General features: G+C 30.3%; 7 protein-coding genes across 7 annotated transcripts; 3 read left to right on the forward strand and 4 right to left on the reverse strand.

Moving 5' to 3' along the window:
* Nucleotides 1–866: 866 nt before the first annotated feature.
* On the forward strand, nucleotides 867–1,582 carry OCT59_002782 (uncharacterized protein; the record flags this gene model as incomplete). The annotated part of the gene is made up of 2 exons (XM_025311465.1): nucleotides 867–1,224; nucleotides 1,299–1,582. The coding sequence occupies 2 exons, from the start codon at nucleotides 867–869 to the stop codon at nucleotides 1,580–1,582; spliced, it is 642 nt and encodes a 213-aa protein (XP_025171361.1).
* Nucleotides 1,583–2,746: 1,164 nt separating this feature from the next.
* Nucleotides 2,747–3,934, reverse strand: OCT59_002783 (uncharacterized protein; the record flags this gene model as incomplete). Its single annotated transcript, XM_025329372.2, has 2 exons — nucleotides 2,747–3,799; nucleotides 3,857–3,934. 2 exons carry the CDS (start codon nucleotides 3,932–3,934, stop codon nucleotides 2,747–2,749), a joined length of 1,131 nt encoding a protein of 376 aa, XP_025171362.2.
* A 574-nt stretch (nucleotides 3,935–4,508) lies between these two features.
* Nucleotides 4,509–5,137, forward strand: OCT59_002784 (uncharacterized protein; the record flags this gene model as incomplete). The annotated part of the gene is made up of 2 exons (XM_066145169.1): nucleotides 4,509–4,902; nucleotides 5,064–5,137. The coding sequence occupies 2 exons, from the start codon at nucleotides 4,509–4,511 to the stop codon at nucleotides 5,135–5,137; spliced, it is 468 nt and encodes a 155-aa protein (XP_065995915.1).
* Nucleotides 5,138–7,497: 2,360 nt separating this feature from the next.
* On the reverse strand, nucleotides 7,498–8,937 carry OCT59_002785 (uncharacterized protein; the record flags this gene model as incomplete). Its single annotated transcript, XM_066145170.1, has 6 exons — nucleotides 7,498–7,524; nucleotides 7,605–7,640; nucleotides 7,713–7,743; nucleotides 8,222–8,313; nucleotides 8,598–8,755; nucleotides 8,838–8,937. The coding sequence occupies 6 exons, from the start codon at nucleotides 8,935–8,937 to the stop codon at nucleotides 7,498–7,500; spliced, it is 444 nt and encodes a 147-aa protein (XP_065995916.1).
* A 647-nt stretch (nucleotides 8,938–9,584) lies between these two features.
* OCT59_002786 (uncharacterized protein) lies at nucleotides 9,585–9,950 on the reverse strand (the record flags this gene model as incomplete). Its single annotated transcript, XM_066145171.1, has 1 exon — nucleotides 9,585–9,950. One exon carries the CDS (start codon nucleotides 9,948–9,950, stop codon nucleotides 9,585–9,587), a length of 366 nt encoding a protein of 121 aa, XP_065995917.1.
* Nucleotides 9,951–12,475: 2,525 nt separating this feature from the next.
* Nucleotides 12,476–13,596, reverse strand: OCT59_002787 (uncharacterized protein; the record flags this gene model as incomplete). Its single annotated transcript, XM_066145172.1, has 8 exons — nucleotides 12,476–12,524; nucleotides 12,589–12,619; nucleotides 12,692–12,767; nucleotides 12,869–12,924; nucleotides 13,004–13,060; nucleotides 13,182–13,214; nucleotides 13,442–13,505; nucleotides 13,579–13,596. The coding sequence occupies 8 exons, from the start codon at nucleotides 13,594–13,596 to the stop codon at nucleotides 12,476–12,478; spliced, it is 384 nt and encodes a 127-aa protein (XP_065995918.1).
* A 296-nt stretch (nucleotides 13,597–13,892) lies between these two features.
* Nucleotides 13,893–14,403, forward strand: OCT59_002788 (uncharacterized protein; the record flags this gene model as incomplete). The annotated part of the gene is made up of 4 exons (XM_066145173.1): nucleotides 13,893–13,967; nucleotides 14,030–14,062; nucleotides 14,141–14,180; nucleotides 14,264–14,403. 4 exons carry the CDS (start codon nucleotides 13,893–13,895, stop codon nucleotides 14,401–14,403), a joined length of 288 nt encoding a protein of 95 aa, XP_065995919.1.
* Between the last annotated feature and the right edge of the window lie 61 nt (nucleotides 14,404–14,464).

Below are 14,464 nucleotides of genomic sequence, written 5' to 3' on the forward strand. Positions count from 1 at the left end.
ATTAACGAACGAGTTGATTCTCTCTATTAGTGTGCTATGTAGTTGATTGTTCTGTTGCTGCAGTGTATGAACACTGGGTATCACATTTTTATTATAACCGCTCTACTTCGTACCCTATGGGTAGGCGACTATAGATTTTTTCGAGGAACGAGGAAATATCGACAATTATTATGCTTATATCCAACCTGAGTTTTTGCTCACGAAGGGAATTACGCAAACTACTCTGGATAAAAATATGTTACAATGTTACATCAGTAATGAGTATCCGGATAGTAGACCATAGTCAACTTTGCACATGCTTTGTTCCCAATGGCAACACCAAATTATGGGCATGTTTAAGTTCATCGAAGCATTGCCCTTCATGCATCATGTTCTACATATTCTTTTTTTTATTGTAACGAGCAATCTCCTTCATTATAGTTCTAATAGAATTATCTTTCGAGTTACCATCAGTCGGAACCCCCGAAGAATACATTAATATACAGAATACCTGTTAATTTTTTACCCAGAGGGTACGAAGTAGATAACGAACACAACATTTTGATGATTAATCGCAATTAATTATTTCTTGGCACAGATCATGATAGTATAAGGATAAAAAAAAGTTAATATCGGTCTATCTTATGTCCATTATTGTTTAAAATCCCTATTTATAAACCGGAATATTACCTGAAGGGCGCTAAAACATACTTTATTGTTAGAGGATCAACATAAGTCTTAGTTTGCTATCGCAATGGAACAACCAAACTTGGTTAGTGTTTAGCAAATACTTGACGATAGCAACCGTGATCGTGGGAGAATGTCAAATTGAAAAAATGAATATATACATAAACGATATAGTTTACCGTTCTAGAGAAACAAAAAATATGGGTTCTTTTGGCGATAGAGTTGACAAAATTATGGAAGAATTTCATCAACCCATGGAACTAAAAGCCGTTGTCGATTTCTTACAAGAAAAAAAGAAACTCTTGAGTATTGATACTAATGATATTGAGAAGTTTCAAGAGATTCCAGGTCCGAACTTCTTTAATTTGACTAAGAAAGAGATTTCTCATAAATCGGGACAGTTTAATCTGAAATATGCGCAAGCAGATAATATTTTGAACGTTGTTGATGCACTCAATTTAATTCGTGAAGCTGAAAATAAACTCAAAAAGGTAGAAATGTCTGTCGAGTCTGCGGTTAAACTGATTAAGAATCTTGAGTCAGAACAAACAATCTCAGGTGAGAAACGTCTAGCAATGTTATTTGATTCATTGCGATGATCATCCACTGTTCTTATAAATTACTCTTCACAGGTGAAACATTTTTATGTAATCGTCTTGGGAAAACTCATATAGGCGAGGAAGGGACTCATTGGGGCTTCAGGGAGAAAGTGGCTTTATTGGAAGCTGTATTTGAACGGCATTTGCCCGAAAAGTTGTTTTGGCCTGACATAATGCAACGGTTTAAAGAGCTCACTGATTCTGATAGAACAGAAGCCGCTTGCAGACAGCAATGGAAAAATATTGGGATAGATAACGTATATAATAGAATCATCCCGGAAAAAGAAAGACTACTTGAATGGCTAGCAAAAAAATGAAACCACAATGTGATTCCATCATTTTTTTGATAGTTATTAACTTATATACTTAGCTAGTTTAATTATCAAGTATTTATTAAATATAATCTTTCGGGTATAGTTGGGTCCCATCTGCACAATTCCTATTATCGAAGAAACAGGAGGACATAGTATTTGATTGCAGGAGAAAGCAGAATTTTTAGTAATCGAAACAAGAGACATAATCTTAGATTGCAGCAAGACAACAGAGAACATGCATGTTCGATAGTGGAAAAAAAGTAATTCGATCATAGATATGTAGAGCGCATCCCTTGGATATAGGCAATATTTGAATTTGGGGATCAACCATGCAATCTGGATACCTACGAAGTATAGTTGTTCTTTTTCCTGTATGTATCCCTTTCTGATTTTTAGTTCGATATTGTTTTATTATATACTAATTGTTATCTATTATGAAAATATTCATTTACCTGTTATCGTAATATTTATCGACCACAACAAATATTTCTTCGTTCATCAGAAATTGTTAACAATAATTCTAAGAATTGGATTGGTGGGTTCTGGGTAACAAACAGTCACTTTCAACAAATGTAAATGTATCCCTGTATTTTTTGTAATATTTTTTAAGCGTATGACTTCACTCACGTATTATAAATAAAAATTAACACTTGGAATCATTACCAATAATTATTCTTATTCAGTTAATATATGGTAACATTTTTATTTCACAAGTAAAAGTTTTTTCGCATAAATCGATGTACCTCATGTTGCGAAAATAATTTTAATGACCACGAATAAAATAGATTGATTAAAAGTACATTTGAAGAAATTGATATCTCGTACTCTTCGATAAATCTCCAAATGACACAATTACTAACATGAAAATCTACTATAACTTTCGAAAATATAAATGTACCTATTCATTTACATACCTTTAAGGTAGTAATAAGTCATCTACGCACACATCACATCCATATTCTTTGGAATGGTAAAATTGTATAAGAAAAAAATCTATTTATATATAACGGATATGATTCATATTTTTCAGTTTAATATCAGTATAATTAAATTCGCATATTTTTTATATAATTCTTGTGCATAAACTATTCTAATTTGTAAAATTACTAAATAATAAATTGTGCAATACAGCCTAACTTACAATTATACATAAATCAGTTTTTTACATTAATTTTTTTTATTCTTTTTCTTTTTTTGCTTCTTTTTTCTACTTCCTTTCGATTCTTCTCCCCTTAATAATGACTTGATAGATTCTTTAGTTACAATCACAATCTCACACGATTTTATCCATTCTTCAGCTTCGCGTTCAGCTTCGTCTAGTGGTACCAATTCACATGTATGCTCATTAACGTAACGAAGATTTTCCTGATGAAAAAGATAATTCATTAGGGCATCTTTCATGTTGTGTCCTACAAGCATAATACTATTTTCCATACGGGACCATATGTATACAACTCCATCATGATCTTTTATCCAGAAAACTAAATCATTATATGAAAGTACGGGATATGCACCAATAATAGCGTATTTTTTAGAGAATTTATCAATCTCATAAACAGACAAGCCATTGGTGTTTGTCTCGTGAAAGGAATGATCCCGTTTCAATAGATTAAGGAGTACGTCTTCAGAGTCCTGTGTTTCATAATCAGGAGACAGTTCCCGCAAGGGGGTATCATTTCTTGTGATTCTGTATTGATTACACGAGATCTGATCGCTAGATCGCGTCTCCAGGACACTAGATGGGACAACGCGTTCGTCTCTGCGCAATTCCCGAATTGCCACCGTTCTTGATTTGGTATCAAATTCATGTTCCCGTCTCGGGGAAAGAGACGATTGTATCTCATGTCGAAATCCTGTCGTGACCTTATTAAATTTCTTCTGGCATTCCTGGTCCCTATCAATGTTGTCCCGAACGAGATCTTCAAGATTTTTTGTCGTTTTGACTTCCAGGCTACACATATTGCTGTCGGTATGTAGTCCTCTTCTTCGTCTGTTTCTAAAATCAATATCCACATCGCGAGTTGGTTCAAATGTTGAAACAGCCATTCTATTTGCTGATCCAGAAATATTAATGATCTCGGAGGCTGGCCGATATTTATGGAATAAAAAAGTGCGAGACCGTCCACAAATGTACTCGTCGCAAGCGTCGCTCCATCTATCTCTATTCCCAGGCATCGCGTTTGCCCGTTCTGCTGTCTTAGAATCATTTGCCGGTTGTTTCTGGAGTATCAAATAAAATTTAATGCGGGCATTTGCTTAAAATAATATTTGACATACTTGTAAGGTTCCAGAAACATTTGGTATATAAGTGTTGACAAATCGCTCGTCCTTGACAATATCTCTAGATATCTCCATAGCTAATACAACTTCTTTGTCAGATTGTTTTTTTAAAAAAATAACAACTTAGTGACTCACCTCTTCTGGAAAGAGCTAAAGTAGGATTGACACGTATTTATGTGTGTACACGTATACACGTATACACGTGATGTTGGGGTGTGCGGTCAACTGATTAAATCAAAACTATATGTGGTCACACTGATTTTCAACTAGTGAATGATTTTTGGCAAAAATTTGATCGACATTATAGCTTTATAATACTATATATAAATTAACTATAAAAAAATAAGCTATTTTTTTTAGATGCCCAGTTCGAATTTCTTTCTTTCTCCAAATTTTTTAAATATAATCCATACCACAGCTACAAAGTTACGACATTTTTATTTACATCAACCAGCCAGTTAAAAAAAGATACCAATTTAAATCTTAAAAATTTCCAAACAATTATATCAGATGTAAGTTTTTCATATCAAATGTAAGGAATAGTCTCGTAACTTTGTTTGTATGGATTTAATATTGACTTTTACAAAATTTCGCCTTAAAATATTGAGCCGTTAGAGCTGTGCATCTAATTAAAGTTTGGAAAATATCAATGGGTATGTACAAGTCATATAAACGTGAATTACTATTGCATAACAATGATTTTCTTGAGGAGTTTGAACAATTCTGTAGTTACAAAGATCCAAAGTTATATAGATTTCCTAATCTTTATGATTTCGTTAAAAGCTATATTTATTTCATTGTTATTCATCAACAGCAAGTGGAAGGTCTTTTTAACAAATTGGACTTAAAGACGCACCCAAATATGTCACCATCGGTAAAACAATCAAAGCTTCGTCTATCATCAGACAAAATCACAAAAGAAAACTTGACTGATGGGTTAAAAGAAATGCGAAAACAAAGAACTAAACAAAGGACTTCACTTCAAGAAGTTCAATTTGGTCTAATATTGCGTCAACACTTTTTAAACAGTTTATTGAATAATGGTACCATATATAGTTTTGATTTGATTAATTGACCGCACACCCTAACGTGATGTTACTGATTACAATTATGAGGCGATAATTACGTAATATATGTGACAAATATATCTGTGACAAATAAACCTTTTAATACTAAATTTTTTCTAAGTTTCTGGAATAAATAGTAAAAACGAAGAAAAGATGGGGTGTGACTCAGGTGACAATTACTGGTGGTGAAATCACCGGCGGTGATTTATAGTTATTTTCATTAGTTGAATTATTTTATTATTACTTACTAATTATATAAAAATAAACCTAGCAGTTTTATACAAACGCAGGTGAACAATTGAGTAAGAAAAAGCTACCTAAGAGGTGGCGTCATAATAGTATACAGTAGTTTATTCCCTAAGGGCCATCCGGGTACCAAGTGACACCACAGACATAACCGTCACCTTGTGTATAAGATCGCGCCTAGGATAATTTTTTTATTTTTTTGGGGGATCGACAAGAAAACCTGGGTGAAAAAATGAAACAATTTTTAAATGTTCCGAATGTAAATTATTTCAAAAAAAAAAAATACTAGAATTTTCTCATTAAGGTTCTTCCAAAGAAATTTTTTTTTATTGGATTTCCATCGAAATCTTTTTCTTGAAAATTTGATCTATAATTAACTACCAATAAATATTAATTTATTGTTTCTAATTTTAATACTTTGCTCAGTTATAACTATTCGAGTTCGGTGATTTCAAACTGATTATTATAACTATAAATTCTTTATCGGTAACGGTAACAACAACATAAACACTTAAAATAAAAGTACTTTTTATTGCACTATTTTAGAATTTTTCTTTGACATGATATTTTTTTCTCTTAAAATAAATGAGAACAAAGACTGTATATATACTGTATCTCTAACAAAATTGTAGGTAGCTGCGTAATTTTCACAAAAATTTTGTATTTAAATAACCTTCCGACATGGCATCTTCGCAAATCGCAATTCAATGAACCATCCAAAGATACAGTGACCATGTCATCTATAGATACAACTTATTATTCTTTATTCATAATATTCAGCATTTCTCAGAAATATAAATTTTCACTGCTGTTTTGATAAAGGGACAATTAAAGTCTTCGACAAGCGATTCACTGTATATATACGAGGAATGTCATATCGTTATTTTATAGAATAAATAATGCATAAAGTAGGAAAATCTTCTTGAGGTAGGTAATAAGGAAATTGTGGCTACGACATTTTAATAACTATCTTTTTTCAGTAGCTCTATTTTATGGTACAGACAAACGCTAAACCTAAGAAGTTTTCTATTTCATTGTATTACTCACCTTTCTTTTATTTTTTTAAAAAAAAATGCTAAACCCGGTCTTTTATTGAAAAAAAAAGACAATAATTTACAAGCTTTTGAAACTTCATTTTTACCAATGTAAAAAAGATCGAGACAATAAAAATAACCAATATAATTAACAGATTTGGTGTCCTTTTGTTCTATTATCGAAGAAGATTATGAAGTGTTTCAATTAATAAGAAATTATAATATACTGTATATCACATATAATTATTATAATTCTAAGTGTTTATTCTTAAAACTATTTAATTCATATTCGATATCTGTCAGGATGGGCAGGATAAAAGCCAAGGTCCCAGAAAAATTTTACAAAAAAAATTTATAGATCGAACATCCCCAAAAAGCAATTTCTTGTCTCCTCCCCAAAGAAATACGTCATTCACTTTCATTGGAGGCGTTGGTTTGACCAAGTGAATCAGAGATGCAATGGTATTAAAAATAATTGTAAGATATTTCAGAATATGTTGAATATGAAATTTGACGATAATAAGGATAATGGTGAAGATTCGGAAGACCCCTGGTGAACTTCACCATAACGTTTGTGTAATTTAGGCAAATTTAGAGGATAATGATGAAAATGTAGTAATTGTTTCTACTGATGAAGATATAAATGGGAAATTGGAGGAAGCATTTAAATTATATAATTTGAAGTTTAATTTATTGGTATATTTTATAGTTGAGTTTACGTCAAAATTTTATTTATAGTTTTCGCAATTATTATAACTATTGGCGCGCTAAAAACACCGTTTATTAGTATGATTCAAACTTTCGAAAAAGATAATTCATTTGAATAAAGCTATAAATAAATTTTATAATAAAATAAATATATCAAGAATAAATTGTTATATAAAATTTTTTAAATTAATGAAAACTAGCAGTAACCCGTTGCTTCGCATAGGGACCAATAAGTTTGTTTAAATAGAAAAATTTAGTATTATAATGTAATATTAAGTAAATTAAAGATGGTTACAGTAGTTTTTTGTTTATAATTAGAAATTTAATATGTTAATAATTAGTTAACAAAAAATAATAAAATAATATGTATTAAATTATATTTACAATAATGTAGCTATTTATATTAATGATTTGACGTTTAAGTGAAGAAAAAAATTCGGATTAATTAAGAAATTGTGAAAAAATAATTATCAATAAATTTTTAGAAGTTAATTTTCGAAAAAATTTTAACATTACTAGGAAACGGAAACCGTTGTAAGTCCAGAGCGAAAGATTTGTACAAAAATCCAAAATCTTTAAAAATTCAATTTGTACAAAAAATCTGGCATCCCTAAAAAATAATAATAAAAAATGAAACATTAAAAACGTTTCTTTAAGGTTAAACAAGTAAGAAAAGCCCTCACAATTTACCTTTAAAAGTCCGGCATGTACAAAAAACCTGTGTTCCTAGATAAAAGAAAATAAAAATGAAACGCTAAAAACGTTTCTTTAAAGCAAAACAAATAAAAAACAACTCACCAGTCCGGTATGTACAAGAAATCCAGAAACCCTAGAAAAAAAATAAGAAAGTCATTTAAAAGAAAAATATACTTACTAAAAAAAAGGTAATCATACTTGTTTATTTTTGATGTAGCACGAAATGTCCAACTACACATTCTGTGCGGACCAATCAGAAATGACGCGTGCGGACAACCGGAAATCGCCACGTGACACTAATTGTCATCGACCTTCGTAAAATTATATAGTCCTTCGCTACGCTCCGGACAATTATAAAAAAGTATGACACCTATTTCTTCACGTCATACAAATAAATCGCATGAAAAAAGTAAAGCGACACACATAAACTGATATTGATTAAGACAAAATTTTGGTTATATATATTTTGACGCGTAAGTATATTGCAAATAAATTACTTAAATTCAATATCTTGGAACAGTAAAAACAATAATAGTGAATATATTATTCCTTTCAACACACATCTTTCTTCAACACTTCAGCTATAATAATTTAATTATTCGGCCATTTACAGTATCAGATTATAAGTAAACGTGTATTGATGTTGTATCCAGCTTGACCATAATAATCTAATCAATCTTTTTTCATCTTGCAATGTCAGCTGCTATTATTATAATAATGTTACATTTAATCTAGTTACGTTTAATCTACACTTATATATTAAAAAAATACGTAAAATACAATGCAACAATTTTGAGTTATAGATAAAATCGAGAAAAAATTTCGGGTCAAAGTTGAACATTTACTTTATTAGCCAGGGTAATTTGGTTTAAAAAACTTTTAAAAAAAAATAAATCACATTTTTTATCGCTAACAGTTAATTGCATGTTTAGCTTGGGAGCATATATAACATGCATTTCTCGTCCTACGATATAATAAGTAACTAACAGATACAATAATTATCACACTTGCAATACCATTGTTTGCTGTTTCACTTATACTATTTGGAGTAAAATCTTTAACCCACTTGAAATTATTTTTATCGCTTACATCAATCATATAAATTTGATTGCTTTGAACAAATTTACCCCCATTATAGAACGACCCTAAATAATATAAGAATTTGAAAAAAAAAATAATTAAGTTTAATCAAGTAAAGTACAATTTCATTAGTATAACATTTCATACCAAATGCGATAATCATATAATTTCCAACAAGAGTAGCCGTATGTCCTTTAGATGGTGCAGAACTAGGTAGCTTAGGGTTGATAGCGGGACTGGAACACATATAACCGCTAGTGTTATATAGATATTAGGTCAAGGATGGGTGATCCATTAGAGTTTACTCCTCCATAAAGAATAATAAAACCATCTTGTGCTGAAAAATTATTTAGTAAACTTTTTATTAATAATAATTTTTTTTTTTTAATATAAAATCTGAAATTTTTACGATATATGTATATTTTTAAAAGCGATATATACTTAAGACCGTTGTGAATAAAGTTCTAGGTAGCGGATTTAGCCTGAATGTGACAAATTTTTAATAACGTGCATTAAATAGTAAGAACTTGGTATATCCAAAGATAATTACCATTGTAGTCCAACTCAATTTTGCATTATATCTAATCCCTAAATAGCTCCCAAACTATGTTTGTATAAGAAATACAGTATACAATTAATTAGAAAAATCATTCGTATCTAATAATGATAAGAATCAATCCAAATAATTATACATTGCTAGAATCAAAACCAAGAATTATATCATCTTTTTTTTTTCGATATGAACGTTTTGTAGTAAGATTGTCGTATCAAGAATATTATTTAGAACTGTAAACAATGAAAAAGTCTATCCGAAGTAATCGTCTCATTTGAGGTAATGTTATAATTGAGTATATTTATCGTTGTATTTTCATCACAGAAGGCTGATAATCATTGTCATTTAGCGCTTGTTCGAATTTCAAACCACTCTGTTTCTTTTGTAAATTCAAGAACAAAGGGTGTCGTTTTATCATTACCATGATTAAAGCCATATAGAAAGATCGTTGCATTTGCATATTTTGGAATTTGAGTGTTGTTACTAGTTAAATCAAATATTGGTAAAGAATCTAAATTAAAAGGTTTCGAAACATCTAAATAAAAAAAATCATTAGTAAATGCATTTGTTTTAGTTTCTCCACCAAGAAAATATATTTTGTCGTCAATATAATGTGCGGTGTGACCATTACGTCCAACAAGTGTATAAGAACTTATAATAATTAATTGTGAGAGAAAAACAAAAAAGAATATATAATATTGAAACATTTTGATTAAAAGATGTCGCAAATACATTTTAACATATTTAATAAAATAAACAACAAAGTTTCGAACGCAATGGCAAAACCTTATAAAAGAATTATTAGTGTAACATTAAAATTTGTCGATTTTACTTATTTTCACCCACAGGTCGAAATATGAAAAATCGGTCACCAATCGGTCATATGACCGATTTGTGACTGATTGGTGACTGATTGGATGCCGATTGATAACCGATTCTGCCAATTAGATTGACAGCCGATTTATAGCCGATTTGTATCAGTTTAATTTAATTACATATTAAAGTCAAAAAATTTATATTATAGTCTTGTAGAGCAAATTATATTGTACTTAACCTGAACTTTTGAATTTCTTCGGATAAATATATTAAGTTTGCTATTGACAGTCGGTCACCAATCGGTCACCAATCTGATATGCTGATTGGTGACCGGTTTATGGCAGATTGGTACGGTTTAATTTAATTACATATTAAAGTCAAAAATTAATATTATAGTCTTATAGAGCAAGTTATATTGTACTTAACCTGAGCTTTTGAATTTCTTTGGATAAATATATTAAGTTTGCTATTGACAGTCGGTCACCAATCGGTCACCAATCTGATATGCTGATTGGTGACCGGTTTATGGCAGATTGGTACCGGTTTAATTTAATTACATATTAAAGTAAAAATTAATATTAGTCTTATAGAGCAAGTAATATTGTACTTAACCTGAGCTTTTGAATTTCTTCGGATAAATATATTAAGTTTACTATTGACAATCGGTCACCAATCGGTCACCAATCTGTTATGCTGATTGGTGACCGGTTTATGGCAGATTGGTACCGGTTTAATTTAATTACATATTAAAGTCAAAAATTAATATTATAGTCTTATAGAGCAAGTAATATTGTACTTAACCTGAGCTTTTGAATTTCTTCGGATAAATATATTAAGTTTACTATTGACAATCGGTCACCAATCGGTCACCAATCTGTTATGCTGATTGGTGACCGGTTTATGGCAGATTGGTACCGGTTTAATTTAATTACATATTAAAGTCAAAAATTAATATTATAGTCTTATAGAGCAAGTAATATTGTACTTAACCTGAGCTTTTGAATTTCTTCGGATAAATATATTAAGTTTACTATTGACAATCGGTCACCAATCGATCACCAATCTGATATGCTGATTGGTGACCGGTTTATGGCAGATTGGTACCAATTTAATTTAATTACATATTAAAAGTCAAAAAATTAATATTATAGTCTTTTAAAGCAAGTCATATTGTACTTAACCAAAAGTTTACTATTGAAAATTGGTCACTAATCGGTAAGATTGCTTGCCGAAACTGGGGGGTTTCGGCGGGATGCCGCTGGTCGAATGAAGGGTTACCGGGCAAATTTCATATACCCGATAGCCCTATTATACGTTTTTGGTTTTATCCTGAATGTCAACGGATCGATCCACCCGATTTGTGACCAGTTCTTGGCGCGGTAAGAATATGAATATCGGAAGAATTTCAGCAATCCGATATTTCTCTTAATCTTTACCAAACTGTTACGATATCAGGTGTATATTTACTACATTGAAACCTGATTTCTTTTTATTATTATTATTTATTTATAATAAATATACTATTTATTTATTTATTTAAACATACATATTTTTTATTTCATTATTATATTTAAATTATATTCGTTAACGTTAATTTACCCTATTCTATCTATTTATATATATTATGTTTTTAATGGTTTGGAGCATTCATTGTTCCAGTTGGTTCGATTCCAACAAACAACTATTCTGCAAGGATTTGAAGAGCCAGTAAGAGGTTGATCCTAAATAAAATATAATAAATAAATGTTAGTAATTGTATTTTTTAAAGAAAAAAAAAAACAAAGTTTTAAAGTATAATTTTGAAACTCACCATCCAAGTACGATCCAATGATCCCGAAGTCAAACCTATAATATAGTAAGAAGTATCATTAATAAACATTTAAAGGTATATGTCGAAGTCTATACAAGCATACCTTGAAGAATCGGTCTAAAATATTGTTCCTAAAAAAGAACGAAAGAAATGTTAGTACATTTCTTAAAGCTAATTTCGAAACTCTTCATAAAGGAATGACCTACCAGCAAAGCAGAAACCTAACGAGGTTTAGAGTCTACAAAAAAAAAATGAAAGTAGAAGGTAGTATACGCCTATACGCCTTCTATTCAAAAAAAGTTTTTTGTTTTCAACTTACCGGACCAAGATGGCATCTAACAGGCACAGAACCTGCAAATAAAAGAAAATAGAAGGTTAGTACATATCTACACGCCTTCTATTTAAATTAAAATTTTTTTAAAACTTGCTAGTTCAAAATGGCGTCCGAAATCTATAAAAATATTATTTTAAAAATATCGGTATTTCTTATACACGTATGCGTAATTCCCGACCATCTACAAAAGAAAAAAAACGAAATGTTAGTAGCCATTTCGTTAAAAGAAATTAAATAAATTAAGGGAAAAAAAGATATATACATTTACCATATCAAAATCCGCATCCAAAATGAGCCGTTCTTCTCTTTATTGCTAGAAAGCTACAAAGTAAAAGAAAAAAAATTAAAAAAAATAAAGTTTTTAAAGTTTCAAAGCTTCGCTCACCTATCCAACACCCAAAAACTGAAGCCGAAACCTACAAAATAAAAGAAAAAAAAGTTAAATAAATTTTTTAAAAAAAAAATTGAAAGTTCTCTTCAAAACTCACCTATATATCCAAACCCAAAAATCAGAACTGAAGCGGTAGTGCTCCAAACGAGTCGATGAGTCGAGTCAATCCAAGTCTAAATTGATACTTGACTCGACTCAGGTCAGCTTGATTAATAATATCCTACAAAAAGAAGAGAACGTCTCTTAATTACAATAAATACACTGACCCGCACACATCCACTTCACATTTACCTCTATTCCCGATCACTACCCCGAAAGAAGAGAACGTTCCTAAAGAAATAAGAATTAGGTAAGTAAGAAAAAAACAATAAAATTAAAAAATGAAAATGAAAAAAAGAAATATACTAACTTTCCGCGTCTTTCACATTCTTAGAAATCACCGAAATTGCCGTTCCAAGAGAAGAGACTCGTCCCTAAAGAAATAAGAATAAGGTGAAAAAAATAAAGAAAAAAACAATAAAATTAAAAAAAGAAAATGAAAAAAAAATATACTAACTTTCCGCGTCTTTCACATTCTTAGAAATCACCGAAATTGCCGTTCCAAGAGAAGAGACCCGTTCCTAAAGAAATAAGAATAAGGTGAAAAAAATAAAGAAAAAAACAATAAAATTAAAAAGAAAATGAAAAAAAATATACTTACTTTCCGCGTCTTTCACATTCTTAGAAATCACCGAAATTGCCGTTCCAAGAGAAGAGACCCGTTCCTAAAGAAATAAGAATTTTGGTAAGTAAAGAAAAAAACAATAAAATTAAAAAAAGAAAATGAAAAAAAAAGAAATATACTAACCTTCCGCGTCTTTTGCATTCTCAGTAGTCACCAAAATCGCCGTTCCAAGAGAAGAGACTCGTCCCTAAAGAAATAAGAATAAGGTGAAAAAAAATAAAGAAAAAAGAAAAAGAAAAAAAAACAAAAAATTTACTAACCTTCCGCACTTCTTGCATTTCTATAAGTCTACTGAAAGGCTGACCGTTCAGTCATTGTTTCTTAAAATATAAATGATACTTTTTGTTGAAAAAAAAAACGAAATGTTACATGAAAGAGTTTATAATTCGTTTCTGGAAAAAAAAGATCAGATAATCATTCAATTTGAGTCCATCTTTTCCTGATATGAATCAATTGTTTTTTAGAAATATCAAATATTAAAATTTTCCGATATAGTTTTATTACTTTTATAAATAATATCGGATACCAAACCAATATACCTATTACCTATCATGCCATATCGGATTTCTGCATCATGATAGCTTATAACCGATACCTCATCATTCGACCAGCTTTGGGTCTTGGATCTGGTAAATTTCGCGAAAATTATGTATTTTTAAATATTTTTTTTTGTTTTTTTTAAAAAATTTTTTTTTCTTTTTTTTTTTGTAGGTATCGGTTGGTTCGGCTGGGATCTTTGATCTGGTAGGTTTTGGGGTGAAGATTTTTTAAAAATTTTTTCTTTTTGTTTTCTTATTTTAATTTTTTTCTTTTTTTTTAAAGGTATCGGTTCCTTTGTCAGGATCTGGGTTGGAATTGTATGGTAAGTTTTGAAGTTTCGAGATTGACTCTATTTAATTATTATTTTTTTAATCTTTTTCTAATTTCTTTTTCATTTTTTTTTAGAAATCCAGCTCCTTTGGCCGTATAATTCACAGGGTCGAACAAGTGGCGCAAGAGGTCAAACTAATCGCAACGTTAGAAATGGTCAATACCAAAGGCCCAACACAACAACTTGGAATACACCCGGGGGTAGAGCAGCTTAAAATGCGGTTCAGAAACAATACGGCTGGAAAGATTATGATAAGGTTGATAAAGTTGGTTTTA

This window comes from Rhizophagus irregularis, chromosome 11 (assembly GCF_026210795.1).
Source record: "Rhizophagus irregularis chromosome 11, complete sequence".
Classification (NCBI taxonomy): Eukaryota; Fungi; Glomeromycota; class Glomeromycetes; order Glomerales; family Glomeraceae; genus Rhizophagus; species Rhizophagus irregularis.